General features: G+C 42.7%; 2 protein-coding genes across 4 annotated transcripts; one reads left to right on the plus strand and one right to left on the minus strand.

Annotated features, from left to right (window-relative positions):
- Positions 1–4,805: 4,805 nt before the first annotated feature.
- hnf1a (HNF1 homeobox a) lies at positions 4,806–13,490 on the plus strand. Of its 2 annotated transcripts, XM_036935751.1 has the most exons (11): positions 4,806–6,770; positions 7,779–7,978; positions 8,744–8,924; positions 9,064–9,266; positions 9,482–9,627; positions 10,103–10,244; positions 10,433–10,606; positions 10,772–10,887; positions 11,050–11,134; positions 12,368–12,570; positions 12,961–13,102. In XM_036935751.1, the coding sequence occupies exons 1-10, from the start codon at positions 6,472–6,474 to the stop codon at positions 12,373–12,375; spliced, it is 1,554 nt and encodes a 517-aa protein (XP_036791646.1). In that variant the 5' UTR covers positions 4,806–6,471; the 3' UTR covers positions 12,376–12,570; positions 12,961–13,102. The 2 variants fall into 2 exon arrangements, with proteins under 2 accessions (XP_036791646.1, XP_021476984.1); XM_021621309.2 differs by lacking the exon at positions 12,368–12,570 and having other exon boundaries at positions 6,418–6,770; positions 12,961–13,490.
- Positions 13,470–15,432, minus strand: LOC110535925 (protein CUSTOS). Of its 2 annotated transcripts, none has more exons than XM_021621310.2 (6): positions 15,264–15,432; positions 15,047–15,077; positions 14,829–14,927; positions 14,614–14,681; positions 14,396–14,486; positions 13,470–14,208 (listed from the first exon to the last, which is right to left on the minus strand). In XM_021621310.2, exons 1-6 carry the CDS (start codon positions 15,391–15,393, stop codon positions 13,824–13,826), a joined length of 804 nt encoding a protein of 267 aa, XP_021476985.2. In that variant the 5' UTR covers positions 15,394–15,432; the 3' UTR covers positions 13,470–13,823. The 2 variants fall into 2 exon arrangements, with proteins under 2 accessions (XP_021476985.2, XP_021476986.2); XM_021621311.2 differs by having other exon boundaries at positions 15,047–15,117; positions 15,264–15,383.
- Between the last annotated feature and the right edge of the window lie 68 nt (positions 15,433–15,500).

Raw genomic sequence — 15,500 nt, forward strand, 5'->3', positions numbered from 1 at the left:
CATCGGGAGCTTCATGAAATGGGTTTCCATAGCTGAGAAGCTGCACACAAGCTTAAGATCCCCATACGCAATGCCTAGTGTCGGCTGGAGTGGTGTAAAGCTCATCACCATTGGACACTTGAGCAGTGGAAAAGTGTTCTCTGGAGTGATGAATCACGCTTCACCATCTGGCAGTCCGACAGGACGACTCTGGGTTTGGCAGATCCCAGGAGAACACTACATGCCCAAATGCATAGTGCCAACTGTAAAGTTTGGTGGAGGAGGAATAATAGTCCGGGTCTGTTTTTCATTGTGTGGGCTTTGCCCCTTAGTTCCAATGAAGGGAAATCTTAATGCTACAACATACAATGACATTCTAGATGATTAAGTGCCTCCAACTTTGTGGCAACAGTTTGGGGAAGGCCCTTTCCTGTTTCAGCATGACAATGCCCCATGCACAAAGCGAGGTCTATACAGAAATGGTTTGTCGAGATCAGTGTGGAAGAACTTGACTGGCCTGCACAGAACCCTGACCTCAACCCCATCGAACATCAGTGACCGACCTCACTAATGCTCTTGTGGCTGAATGGAATCAAGTCCCCACAGCAATGTTCCAACATCTAGTGGAAAGCCTTCCCAGAAGAGTGGAGGCTATAGCAGCAAAGGAGAGGACCAACTCTATATTAATGCCCATGATTTTGGGATGACGTTCGACGAGTAGGTGTCCACATACCTTTGGTCATGTAGTGAAATAGAAGTAGACATGTAACGTGTGCTACTATGCCTGCTGCCAAGAAGCCTGGACCTTTCTGGCACAAGAGGAATAGAGCTTTCCCAGTTACTGCATAACCACTGGACTGTGGTGGTTGTTGCCAGTCAATCGCAACAATGGTGGCAGTGATGGGATATTTAAAGAGTTCCTTGTCTTTTTGTAAGTGGGATTCAATCTGTAAGCATTGGGTATAACTTGTGTGCCCAGTCCTCAATGTATGAAAATTTACTGGCCTCTTCCAAGAGAATTGTCTAGTGCACAGGAGGTAGTGCACTTTCCCTATAACCTTTGGGGTTGCTGGTTCAAACCCCAATGCGGGTGCTACCCTTCAATAGGTTTAATTGAGATTCTACAGGTACAGTGGGGCAAAAAAGTATTTAGTCAGCCACCAATTGTGCAAGTTCTCCCACTTAAAAAGATGAGAGAGGCCTGTAATTTTCATCATAGGCACACTTCAACTATGACAGACAAAAATGAGAAAAAAAATCCAGAAAATCACATTGTAGGATTTTTAATGAATTTATTTGCAAATTATGGTGGAAAATAAGTATTTGGTCAATAACAAAAGTTTATCTCGATACTTTGTTATATACCCTTTGTTGGCAATGACAGAGGTCAAACGTTATCTGTAAGTCTTCACAAGGTTTTCACACACTGTTGCTGGTATTTTGGCCCATTCCTCCATGCAGATCTCCTCTAGAGCAGTGATGTTTTGTGGCTGTTGCTGGGCAACACAGACTTTCAACTCCCTCCAAAGATTTTCTATGGGGTTGAGATCTGGAGACTGGCTAGGCCACTCCAGAACCTTGAAATGCTTCTTACGAAGCCAGTCCTTCGTTGCCCGGGCGGTGTGTTTGGGATCATTGTCATGCTGAAAGGCCCAGCCACATTTCATCTTCAATGCCCTTGCTGATGGAAGGAGGTTTTCACTCAAAATCTCAAGATACATGGCCCCATTCATTCTTTCCTTTACACGGATCAGTCGTCCTGGTCCCTTTGCAGAAAAACAGCCCCAATGCATGATGTTTCCACCCCCATGCTTCACAGTAGGTATGGTGTTCGTTGGATGCAACTCAGCATTCTTTGTCCTCCAAACACGACAAGTTGCATTTTTACCAAAAAGTTATATTTTGGTTTCATCTGACCATATGACATTCTCCCAATCTTCTTCTGGATCATCCAAATGCTCTCTAGCAAACTTCAGACGGGCTTGGACATGTACTGGCTTAAGCAGGGGGACACGTCTGGCACTGCAGGATTTGAGTCCCTGCCGGCGTAGTGTGTTACTGATGGTAGGCTTTGTTACTTTGGTCCCAGCTCTCTGCAGGTCATTCACTAGGTCCCCCCGTGTGGTTCTGGGATTTTTGCTCACCGTTCTTGTGGTCATTTTGACCCCACGGGGTGAGATCTTGCGTGGAGCCCCAGATCGAGGGAGATTATTAGTGGTCTTGTATGTCTTCCATTTCCTAATAATTGCTTCCACAGTTGATTTCTTCAAACCAAGCTGCTTACCTATTGCAGATTCAGTCTTCCCAGCCTGGTGCATGTCCACAATTTTGTTTCTGGTGTCCTTTGACAGCTCTTTGCTCTTGGCCAGAGTGGAGTTTGGAGTGTGACTGTTTGAGGTTGTGGACAGGTGTCTTTTATACTGATAACAAGTTCAAACAGGTGCCATTAATACAGGTAACGAGTGGAGGACAGAGGAGCCTCTTAAAGAAGAAGTTACAGGTCTGTGAGAGCCAGAAATCTTGCTAGTTTGTAGGTGACCAAATACTTATTTTCCACCATAATTTGCAAATACATTCATTAAAAATCCTACTATGTGATTTTCTGGATTTTTTTTTTTCTCATTTTGTCTGTCATAGTTGAAGTGTACCTATGATGAAAGTTATACAGGCCTCTCTCATCTTTTTAAGTGGAGAACTTGCACAATTGGTGGCTGACTAAATACTTTTTTTGCCCCACTGTATAGCATTTAGTTATTTGTTATCTTATTGACAACTGCATTACTAAATATTGAACAATGAAGCTAGCCTTGAAAAATCTGCTCTCCACTTTCAATCAATCTCACAAAACATGCCATTGTACAGCTACAGTATAGGCCTTCATGAAAATGTGCAGTTTTTGGTCTACAACTAAAATGGATGGAGAAAATACAACTTTTGGGCTAGTTGATGTTCTTTGAAGGACAGATGTCATATCAGTGTCCACATTGTCTTAAACTGTGTGTCATTAGCCACATTCCACCCACAGTTATTAGAGTGAAGGAAAAACAGTATCTGTATAAAGAAAAATCACGACAGCTGTGATGGAAACAGGAAGTTTCGGTACAATTGTATAAATTATGACAGATAATTCTTCGCTCGACATAGTGGGATCTCTGTGTGTCTAAAATGAATTACGCTATACGAGAAGCGGCGGTGGAAACGCCTTTATGCGCAAATATTAATATAATAACCATCTAATCGAAGTACATTTACGATGATATGGCGTGCGGTCCTCTTACTAAGACTTGGGAAACCATGCAGTTTTTTAGGCTACAGATGAAATAAGTTATGGTGAACTCCACAGAGTGATGCAAGTGCACGGTGATGAGCTTGATGCTGCTTTCCAATAAATATTGAGGGTAGTATGACTGCCGTTCAAGAAAACGAAAATATTCTCCATAATAATCTCATCAGGAAGACTAGTCTACCCGCACTGTATCTGTTAGCTGTTGGCTAGAGCACATCTGCCAAGACCAGAGCAGACACATTTGCTATTTAACACAACAGCTTCTGTGACAAACGGATCGGTAGAGTTGAAAATGCAATGGAAACACATTGAACTTTAGATTTTTATTAGGTACATGAAAACTTGAGCAAAAAAATACATTGTGTCTGCACTGTCATCACGTTGTGATTTCCTTTATCTGCAACAAGTCTGTTTAATGGAAATACACCACTGCTGGGTAAATGTGGAGATTTTCTTTATGCAGAGTTTAGAATAGTCGCATGTAAATGTGTTACTAATTGGATGGAAACCTAGCTAGTCTCCAGGCATTGGTTCGCCTACACCTGAACAGTCCTGACACTAGCATCAGTAATCCAGTCGCTCACTCTAGCACAATCCACCCCCATACTCTAACCCGCTGACAATGAGGTGATTTTGGGTAGTGCACTTGCTCATTCACTACTGGGTCTTCAGTATTTCATTATTGCCAAAACCAGCCCCAGTTAATCTCCTCTCCAACACATCATGTGACTTGTTAACCGATTGGAGGCCGATCACAATGTTACCTCAAAGAAACAGCCACTCAAATAATTCAAGCAATGGCAATGCATTAGCACCAATGCCTAGGGTGATAAAGGTAAACAATGTTGTTTATTCACATGCCTCCGAATACCTGAGATGGAACTTTGGAAAGTCTTTCAAATCTGTATTAACACTTCAAATAGACTAACCGTAACTACTGTATTGTCCTAGAAGCCTCTGGTTCTTCCGACTCCCCTTTACACACTCAGCTCATTCCATTAAGGGGTGCACTCTCAAAGTAAGCCGCTAAACTAACACCAGATGACAATAAGAATGAGAGACTGAACAAACACGCATTCGCACTGCCTACTCAAGAATATGTGAAAGCTATGTCTATTGACTACTTATTTTTGTTCTGTTTATGGTAAGCTCCGTTTGTGTGTGAAGTGTCCATTAAGTTTATACTGGGTGAGCTGTTGGACATTGTTGGAGGCACACAGCCTCTCCTCCCTGCAGAGGAAACTACACAAATGTGGACAGTGCTTATTCGGGCAGGAACTAAGGGGTGTGTTAAATTTCTGCATGCATGATCAATGGGGTTGAATAGTATGGGAGGGGGGGGGGGGGGGGGGTCTTGGGTGGCATGGACACAAGGCTGAAAGAGGAGGGGGCAGAAACAGGGAGGTTTGCTGAATAATGAGACTGAGGACAGCAGGGAAAATAGCAGTTCTGTTAGTGAGCTACTTTTCCAGTAAACAAAGTGTGGTTCTTTATTTCTAGAACAGAAGATACTGTAGGCTACTTACTAACACATGCAAACACACTTTTTCCTTTGATAATAAAATTACAACTTTATATTTACTTTCTCACACCAAATGCCTGCTAGAATGTGTGATATAATGAACTGTATGGGATTTAAATGCAGTACAGGCCACACTACCCTGCCTCCCTCACTGGGCTGTCCTCTGAACAGTGCAAATTCAGGCACAATTGGACTTAATTACAGGGCAGTAGTGTTTCAGAGAGATAGAGGGAGCCCTGTTCCCCCCTTTCATATACTGCACAATGCCATCTTCCCTAGTGTAGGGTGGGGTGAGGAAAGAGGCTGAACCGGAGGAAGCACAGGTAAAGAGAGAGAGAGCGTTATTGGAGATGAATCCACACTGCGAAAGCAATACCTATACAGCATAGCTACAATGCCACCTGTAGGGGTTCTTAAGTATTACTGATTCAGATGTACGCTTGAAGTTAGACAAAGTCATCGAGGATAATGCAGAACAGACGTGTGATAGTAACGACCTGTGAGTCTGAAATATATGAAATCTTTAGCGAAAAATTTGATGTGACATCTAGGTCTGATGTAATCACAGGAGGTAAAGCACTTTCAATGAGACAGAGGAAGGAATGAATGAGAAAAGGGTTGGACAAAGGGGGGGGAGGATGCTTTTGTTTGGGTTTTATGGCCAGATTGTCTCCTGCTCTGGGAAAGTGAAAACCCAACCTTAGTTTAAGTTACCTGGGGGAGAAAAAGACCCAGGAAGAGGGTCAGAGGAAAGGTTAGGTGACTGTCAAGGGACAGCAGACATATTCAAGCGAGCAGAGAGAAACAGAATCCAAAGTCAGTGAACACTAGCAGGTGTTCTCAGGAATCTAAAAGCTACCTCTATTATACCTCGTCTTTCTAGAATGATGCAGTAGTGCCCTCTAGTGCTGTGCAGGACAACAGTTACTTTTAATTTCTCTGTCCAATTCATTCCAAACCTCTCAAAAACACACCTATCAGGTTTTCATGATAAATGTTAAACTACAACATCCATTCCATTTGGCCTTTACATTACAATTGATTTGAAATAGAGTAGTATACTAGCCATAAATTACATCAAGGCAGTCTAAAATATGCATTTTGCTGTTATCCTTTTTGGATCCTAAAATGAATGCCTATAAGTGTCATGGAGAATTGTCGGTTTAGAATATATTGGAAAATAAATATGCTAGGTTTTAATGTGCGTATTAAGATGCAGTTTGCTTATTTTTGTAACCTCTCACATATGTGTTGCATTTGTGTGTTATACAGGAGGCTGTATGAATGTGCAGTTTATTTTCATTAATAGTTTGACTGCACTTTGCTCACTGTTAGGGATGGACGGAGATGAGGACAAAGTTCACAGAAAGCGCATGGGGAGGAGGGGGAGGGAAAAAAATACCTTTTAAAGCATAACAGCAGGTGGAGGGCTAAAACGAGACAGCTCAGCTCAGAACGGAACGAGACCAGGAGAAAAATCAAACGGGGGGAAAATGAAAGCAAACTTTCTCTATTCCTAAACTGAAGGACAGAAATGCAATGATTCCAGAAGCCAATTGCTCTGTTTTTTGTGTAAGCGCATGACTGCAGTGTGTCTGTGTTGGTGTGTGAGTGTGTGTTTGTGACCTGTGGCCTGCGTAGTCTGTGTGCTGTGTTAGTGAGGTAAAGATTAGGCAACAGCGTAATGGAGGGAGAGGAGAGGAAAGGAGAAGCAGGGCCCGGCCCTGGGCGTCTGTCTGCTCTCCAGGAGCAGCTGATCTGGGCTCTGCTGGGCTCTGGACTGTCCCGGGAGGTCCTGGTCCATGCCCTGGGAGAACTGGAGCGAGAGAGGGTCACCCCTGGAGCAGAGAAGGGGGACAGGGGGGATGGCGAGAGTTCGGAGGAGGGAGAAATGGATTTTCCACCCCCCATATTCCAGGAGCTGGAGGCCCTAGCCCCAGAGGAGGCAGCCAGGCAGAGGGCTCTGGTCGACCAACTGCTTCAGTAAGTAGCTCCCAAATGTCTGCCATCCACCCTATCCTCCCCTTAACAACATATACAGTACATCAATCTCTTCCTTTTATAAAACCTCAAATATGAATACACAAACTCATACAACAACAACATAGCCATACCCCTTTGCTGTGCTATTATTCTCTCACTTTAAAAAAATAATGTCCAACTCATTTGTAAAAAATTAATCTTTAAAACAAATACGTGTTAGGGTGGTTACTTGATTCTGTTCTCCATTCTTTTTCTTCTCTGCTTTCTTTTCCTGTCGTTTTCTGACCAAGTAAAGGTTCCAGAGAGGACAAACAATTGACGGTTTTACCTGGCAGCATCCTTTCTACTACCTTTCTTCGTCTTTCTCAAATGTAGTCTCCCTCTCCCCTTTCCTCCCTCGTTCTCCTGCTCCCTCTGAGATCTCTCTTGGCCTCTGAGGTGAATTTAAAGGAGGGTTCCTCCTTTCCTGGTTACTAATTACCCACCCCATCAGGTTTCTCTGTCCATTTAATGAATGAACTACATGCAATGGTTAAGATGAACAGAAATGTGCTATGTTTGGCTGTGTGTTAGAACAGCTTGAGTCAATATTTACTACTATTTGGAAAAGCCCATTTCATTTCACCACATTTCAAACTACAACAAATATCTCAAGATTATGGTTTAACTGGTCATTGTATTTAGCTAAAAGTGGGCCATTTTACAACACCTAGCAATGAAAACACAACTTGACCAACCATGCCTTAGTATAAAATGCATCGAACATAGATAAAGCTTTTGTATGTTAATATACATAATACAAATGTTATGTACTATTGCTAGCCGTCAAGGTTTGTGTTGCAGCAAGTAGGCTATCCATATCTTTATGGGTTTTAATTCCAGTGGCCAGAGAGAGCTGGACTTTGCCCTGCTGTGCTTCCCCTTATCTCTTATTGTCAACATCCCTCTCTCCCTCCCCCTCTTTATGCATATGTGTTTTGTCTGTGTGTGTGTGTCTGTGTGTGATAGGGAGGATCCATGGCGCGTGGCAAAACTAGTGAAGAGCTACATGCAGCAGCATAACCTCCCCCAGAGAGAGGTGGTCGAGTCCACAGGCCTCAACCAGTCCCATCTCTCCCAGCACCTCAACAAAGGCACGCCCATGAAGAACCAGAAACGGGCTGCTTTGTACAGCTGGTACGTCAGGAAGCAGGGCGAGATTAGCCAGCGTGAGTATTTGACTAGCTGATGAGCTGACCCTGCCTTTACTGCACTACAGTATGACATTACAGTCTGGACTCTGAAGTGTAACATTTATAATAGGTCAAATCATGAATACCTCATTCATTAATATTCACAATACATTGCCATAAATCTATACGGTTTTGGGGATTGGGAGCTCTTACACAAGACTGAATCTCAGGATGCGAAGAACAATTATGTCAACAGATCTTTCTTACTCTTCTTTCTCATTCTATGTCCTTCCTTATATCCACTTCCTGGAAAAGTTTCAAATAGCTTTGACATTTGCAAACTTTCCATTTCAATCATGTAAGGAAAGTGTGGTCTCCTGCTGTGTTTTCCCAATGATAGCAAAATCACAATCCCCTGTACCCCAATCCTTAGACTGGTAAATCCATCATGATACAGTATTCAATATGTCTATCAACTGTAAACAACTATGGAGGCCCACTGGTCACTGTGAGTCAAATATAGACATGTAAGGTAACATGATACTGTCCACTTTCACATTCCATGTGTAGAGAGACACAGAATCTGCATGTCCTACACTCACACACACACGTTGCATTGCAAATGATCTCAAACGCTAATATAAAAACAGATTCCTGTGAATTAGCCCTATTGTTTTAAATATAAAACAATACTGTCTGAATAATTAACAATACTGATATAACAATATGGATACTATATCAATACAATTGACATTTATCACAAAAGTCTACAAATATGCTTTCACTGACCACCCCATGCAGAGTTTACTAATGCCAGGCATGCCCTTGGGTCTGGAGAGGAGCAGGGAGAGGATGTGAGGAAGGGACGTAGGAACAGGTTCAAATGGGGACCCGCCTCCCAGCAAATCCTCTTCCACGCCTATGAACGACAGAGGAACCCAAGCAAAGAGGAGAGAGAGGGATTAGTGGAGGAGTGTAACAGGTGAGAGAGCGGGGAGAGGTCAGCTAAAACAGGAAATGTTCCCAGTTCCAGTGCAATGGAGGAACTGCCCCTGTCATTTTAGAGTGTCCCCCTTTAAAGATGTTTCTCTTGCTCTGGGCCCTCTCTGGCTCTCCCTCAGGGCTGAGTGTCTTCAGAGGGGTGTGTCTCCGTCCCAGCTGGCTGGCCTGGGCTCTAACCTGGTGACAGAGGTACGAGTGTACAACTGGTTCGCTAACCGCCGCAAGGAGGAGGCCTTCCGCCATAAACTGGCTCTTGATATGCCTTACAACAGCCAATCAGCAAGCTCCACCAACCACACACTCTCACACAGCCCTGAGCAAGGTAACCCTCACCCTCACCAAAGTGAATCAAATAATAATTTAATTTAATCCACAAAGAGCATAATTCATAATTAGTGTTGTCATCAGATGTTGCTTATGTACTATTTTCAGTGCCCTTATACAGAGGAACAGAGCCAAGACTGACAGGGTGCAGCATTCCCTCCTCCCAGGAAACACCTGATCCTAACTCATCCTAACAGGCTTCCTCTCTTCCAGGCATGAAGTATAGCCAGCAAATCACATGTGACAATCTGGGGTCATCGAGGGGTCACAATGGAGACAGAGGCTTGGGGGGCCGCCTTGCCAGCCCCATTCAACTGGAGCCCAGCCACACACTCCTGGAAACACACCATCACAAACCAGTGAGATCACCTACCATATTATCATTCACCATATCTCACCTCGACACACATTGTTATAATCCCCATTACACCATCACAAACCAGTGAGATAGGAGCAAACAACCTCTCATTGTTACTCATTGTCAACCAGAGATCAGCAACTATGATCACATAATCCCAATCATCACATTACATTGATTAGTAACTGCAAAACACATCAGTGTGATCACAAACCATAATAAGCTAATTATTTCACAAACCATATTACATCATAATAAGCAAATTACATCACAAACCATATTACATCGTTATATAAGACCATGAGGTCGCTAACCATATATCATCATGTAATGCAGTGAAATCCCAAGCCATATCACATTAAACTAGTGAGATCATAGATTACTTCACGTCATCATAAACCTTTGGGTATACAAAGCATCTCAATCCTCACAAGAATCCATGGCTGTGGTTCTGCCACCAACTTTCCCCATCTCAGGTATCAGGTGGTGGCCCCTTGCCCCCAGTCAGCACCCTGACATCACTGCACAGTCTGTCTGCCTCGCCTGCTCCCCACCATGGACTCATCATGACCTCCCTGCCCAGCGTCATGAGTCTGGGAGAATCCTCTCTCCTCATAGGTAACCGATTCTACACACAGTCCCCTTCACTCAAACAGCTCTAAGTCAGAGCATAGTTATTTTTAAAACGGTCATTTCAAAACATATCCACTGTATTGTATCTTATCCTGTTGTCAGATATAAAAACCAACTGACATTAACAAAGTAGCCTAGTTTAATCCATGTTTTCCTGGCCTGTTGCTCAACAGGTCAAACCGTACCTGTCATCAACAATGTGGGAGGCGGGTTCACCACCCTTCAGCCAATCTCTTTCCAGCAGCAGCTTCATTCCACTTCCCAGCAGCAACTCACACAGCAGTTCCAGAGTCACATGGGCCACCACAGTCCTTTCATGGCAACCATGACACAGCTTCCATGTCACAGTAAGGCCACAGTGGCAGCATGTTACTCCTTCATTTGCCCTTTGACAGAAATATAATATGTGAAACAAGGAATGAGTGAGAGCAACCTAATAGAACTAGAACTGCTAGAACTAAGGAGGGTTTCATAAAGTACCCATGCACCTGCTCTCAATTTCTCCATTGCAGTGTACAGCAAGTCTGATATGTCCCACTACCCTCCGTCCAGCCTACTGTCCCAAGCAATGGTCATCACTGACAGCAGCAGCCTTGGAACACTGACCAGTCTAACCACAGTCAGACAGGTACTGTGATTCCAAACATTCACCTAAAATGAAAGTGATGCCATTAATAATCAGTTGCATAAGTCTGAGTATACAGGTACAGAAAAGTCTAGACTCACTAGCTAATGATCAGTAGTAGTATTAATGTGGGTTGAATCTGCTAATGACTTTTGCATTGGTTAGATTCTGACCACAGACCCTGAGGAGCAGACAGACCAACCCATCCAGGAGGACTCCCTACACCTGCAGTCCCCTTCACCTGTGCCAGGTAAGATAAATCATGTTACTCCAAGTGTAGACTATTTCCCAAAATATGCAGTTTCTTACACTACACTAAAGGGGAGACTGAAGACATCTAAAAAAGCTACTAAGTGTGTAACACATACAGTACCAGTCAAAAGTTGACACACCTACCACACCCCGATTTCCAGGGTTTTTCTTTATTTTTTACTATTTTCTACATTGTAGAATAATAGTGAAGTCATCAAAACGTTAAATAGTATATATGCAATCATGTAGTAACCAAAAAAAGTGTTAAACAAAACATTTATTTTCTATTTGAGATTCTTCAAAGTAGCCACCCTTTGCCTTGATGACAGCTTTGCACACGCTTGGCATTCTCTCAACCAGCTTCATGAGGTAGTCACCAGAATGCATTTCAATTAAACAGGTGTGCCTTGTTAAAAGTTCATTTGTGGAATTTCTTACCTTCTCAATGCGTTTGAGTCAATCAGTTGTGTTGTGACAAGGTAGGGGTGGTATATAAAAGAAAGCCCTATTTAGTAAAATACCAAGTCCATATTATGGCAAGAACAGCTCAAATAAGCAAAGAGAAACAACAGACCATCATTATTTTAAGACATGAAGGTCAGTCAACCCAGAAAATGTCAAGTTTCTTCAAGTGCAGTCGCAAAAACCATCAAACACTATGATGAAACTGGCTCTCATGAGGACCACCACTGGAAAGAAAGACCCAGAGTTACCTCTGATGCAGAGGATAAGTTCATTAAAAAGTTACCAGCCTCAGAAATTGCAGCCCAAATAAATTCTTCAGAGTTCAAGTAACAGACACATCTCAACATCAACTGTTCAGAGTTGACTCTGTGAAGCAGGCCTTCTTGGTCGAATTCCTGCAAAGAAACCACTACTAAAGGACACCAATAATAAGAAGAGACTTGCTTGGGCCATTAGACCAGTGGAAATCTGTCTGTTGGTCTGATGAGGACAAATTTGAGACTTTTTGGTTCCAACTGCCGTCTATGTGAGACGCAGAGTAGGTTAACGGACGATCTCCGCATGTGTGGTTCCCACCGTGAAGCATGGAGGTGGTGGTGTGATGGCGTGGGGTTGCTTTTCTGGTGAAATCTGGTGAAACAATGTCAGTGATTTACTATTTAGAATTCAAAGCACACTTAACCAGCATGGCTAACACAGCATTCTGCAGTGACACGCCATCCCATCTGGTTTGCGCTTAGTGGGACTATCATTTGTTTTTCAACAGGACAATGACCCAAAACACACCTCCAGGCTGTGTAAGGGCTATTTTACCAAGAAGGAGGAGTGCTGCATCAGATGACCTGGCCTCCACAATCACCCGACCTCAACGCCATTGAGATGATTTGAACGGCAGAGTGAAGGAAAAGCAGCCAACAAGTGATCAGCATATGTGGGAACTCCTTCAAGACTTTTGGAAAAGCATTCCAGGTGACTACCTCGTGAAGCTGGTTGAGAGAATGCAAAGCTGCCAAGGCAAAGGGTGGATACTTTGAAGAATCTAAAATCTATTTTGATTTGTTTAACACTTCTTGGTTACTACATGATTCCATGTGTTATTTCATAGTTTTGATGTCTTCAATATTATTCTATAATGTAGAAAATAATACAAATAAAGAAAACATCTTCAATGAGTAGGTGTGTCTAACCTTATAACTGGTACTGTACTTCAAAGTCATCTTAATACAGCTAGATAGTAGTAAATATAACCCATGGTATTCTCTAGTTGCCAGTCAAAATAGGGCACTTTAAATGCAGGGTTGTAATTGGAATGACAGTAGAGAAACTGGAAATTAATAACTTATCGTCTGTCTTTCTTAGTTTCCTCTGGGAATTTACAGCTGTATCCTCCATCTCAGTCTAGTGAAACTCATCCACCTCACCGCCTCTCCTCTTCGCCAGCAGACATCAACTCCTACATTCCTGCACAGATGGTCTCTACCGCACAGTAGCAACAGAATATAACCACTGTGTAATGTGAAGGGGTGGGAGTAGAGGGTGGGTGAAACAAAATAGTTTTTACAGTAAGTAGAGAACTGTAATAGAGATGTAATGCAAATTCTCCAAAGCTACTTCTGCAGTCAAATTTTCCAGAGAAACTAGAAACTAGAAACATTCTGCTAGATACATAAATCCAGGACAGACTCACTGCCAGTTATCAGTCTCGTCACTTGAATTAGCAGCCTTACTATTACAAAGAACGTTGTACTCAGTGTCAGTCTACTGATCTGAGGTCAGAGATAAACCATTAGAAAACAACCACATCTAAATCCATGCAAACAGAGAACGCTGAGCGATTGATCCCCGTTTTACAATAAACATGTATATTATCAATAGAAAAGTGTTTTAATAAAAATGCTCTCAGAATTCTTGACATCAGTGTAAACTGCTTTCTTTACAAAACAAGGCATAGCACTGATTGTGTTTTGGGCAGAGAAAAAATGTCATCAAATATCTGGTGAGACTTACAGTATTCCACATTTCTGAAAGAACATATTCCATTCCAGAAAATAACAAACTACAAAGTAGTACAACATTGCAGTGATTATTTAAAGAAAATAACAGTGTATGACCTGACCATGTTATAATGAATGCTAAGAACCCCAAGCTACAACAGGTTAACAGTTCTTACAAGCATGGAACTGCCAATATCTCAAATCACAACAAGTGAGTCCAGAAGTCTCTCAGTGCTTTTCTACTTCCTCTTCCACCCTTTCATCTGTGCCTTTTTGTTTCTTTTTCTTCTTCTTGACCTTCAGCGGTAGACTATCCTCCGTGGGGCTCTTTTGGCCCTCCTCCATTTTAGCATAAGATGAGGCTTCTCCACAGTTCTCAACCTCGCGAGGAGCTGTCATTTTCTTATTTTTCTCTGGGACAGGGCTGTTATTACTGTCCTCTCCTTCCCGAACCTTGTATTTCTTCTTCTTCTTCTTCTTCTTCTTCAATTTATCTGAGCTGAGGGACTCTGGCAGGGAAGGTGTAACTGCGCTGGGGAGAGCAGATGATAGGAGGTCTGTAACTGACACGGCCGCCTCTCTCAGTCTCATCTCCAGCTCACTGTCACTGTCACTAGGAGAAAATTGCAGAAACAAACTTACGGTTTATTACAGTAGTATTACAATATGAGATACAGGAATACTTCAATCATGCAATGCTACTGTAAGGATTCCTTCCCAAAGTAGTCATGAAGGTGACATCAAACCACCTCACACATCCCCAAGGTTAAAAGGTCAGGCCTACATAGAACAAGCATCACCTTGAGCTGGGGACGGGCCGACGCCTTACAGGAGGAGGAGGGGGATCAATGGTAAACTCTCCTGGGACAGATGTGGTGAACAGCCGGAAACCTTTAAAAAATTCAAGAAAAAAGATCAAGACCACACACAGCATTTATATCGCATCATATTTGACATCACACAGTTCTTAACTACTGCATTAGTTTCAATGTAAAACCATTTCTGGATAAACCCTCACCTTCATCTTCATATTTGGTTGACTGTGTGCAGGGTTTTGTTGTTTCTGCAGATGTCACTGAAATGCAACTGAATATCAAATTGCATAGTTAGATTAAAGTTGGCGACTGAAAAGTTGATAGGTGGAGGTAACACGAGGCAAAGGTTAAAGGTAGCTATAATAGTAAAACTGATGTTTCATTAACATTTTCCCATGACAAAGAAGAAATACTGTACCTGTCAAGTATAGCACCTAATTTCTTTGCAACGTGCGCACGGAACTCCGGAGTCGTCTGAAGCTCGTTCCCATCATGTTCATGTTTAGATACAGCCACACTGTTGACCATAGCATCACATAAAACACGATAGGTTTGGCTTCGCCAGAACACTATGCATGATGGTGAATCATAATACAGAGGGGATAGCGTGCCATTCAGAGAAAAATAACAACTTACCGACGGGATAACTTTCCATTGCTTTCCCCATCTAAAACAACAGTCGTTACATTACTGTTAAGACTTTGCTGCTGTTTTGGGGTAAGATAGTTTTAGTGCGTGAAATCTTTAGCCATCGAGCAAATCTATCTCCCACCCCACATTTGTTGTTGACTAGCATTTGCTAGCTAAGTTACATCCTGTAGCTAAAGCAACATGTTATTTAGGCTGAATTTACCTGCCGTGTTGGTATTGTGTGTACCATTAATTCCATATGTGCCAAAACTCCAAGCTGCTTCCTTAAACTTTTCCAGATCTTCATCTTCACTGCTTGAGTCTTCAACCATCGTTCCAACGGGGGCTGACATGTTGGATCAAGTACATTTGCGGCTACATAGCAATGCAATATGGGTAATGAAGTCTTTCGGGGGAGAAATGTACGCCACAGTTAGTGTAGTGGGAGTTTGAGTGAACT

Source organism: Oncorhynchus mykiss, chromosome 11 (genome assembly GCF_013265735.2).
Source record: "Oncorhynchus mykiss isolate Arlee chromosome 11, USDA_OmykA_1.1, whole genome shotgun sequence".
Classification (NCBI taxonomy): Eukaryota; Metazoa; Chordata; class Actinopteri; order Salmoniformes; family Salmonidae; genus Oncorhynchus; species Oncorhynchus mykiss.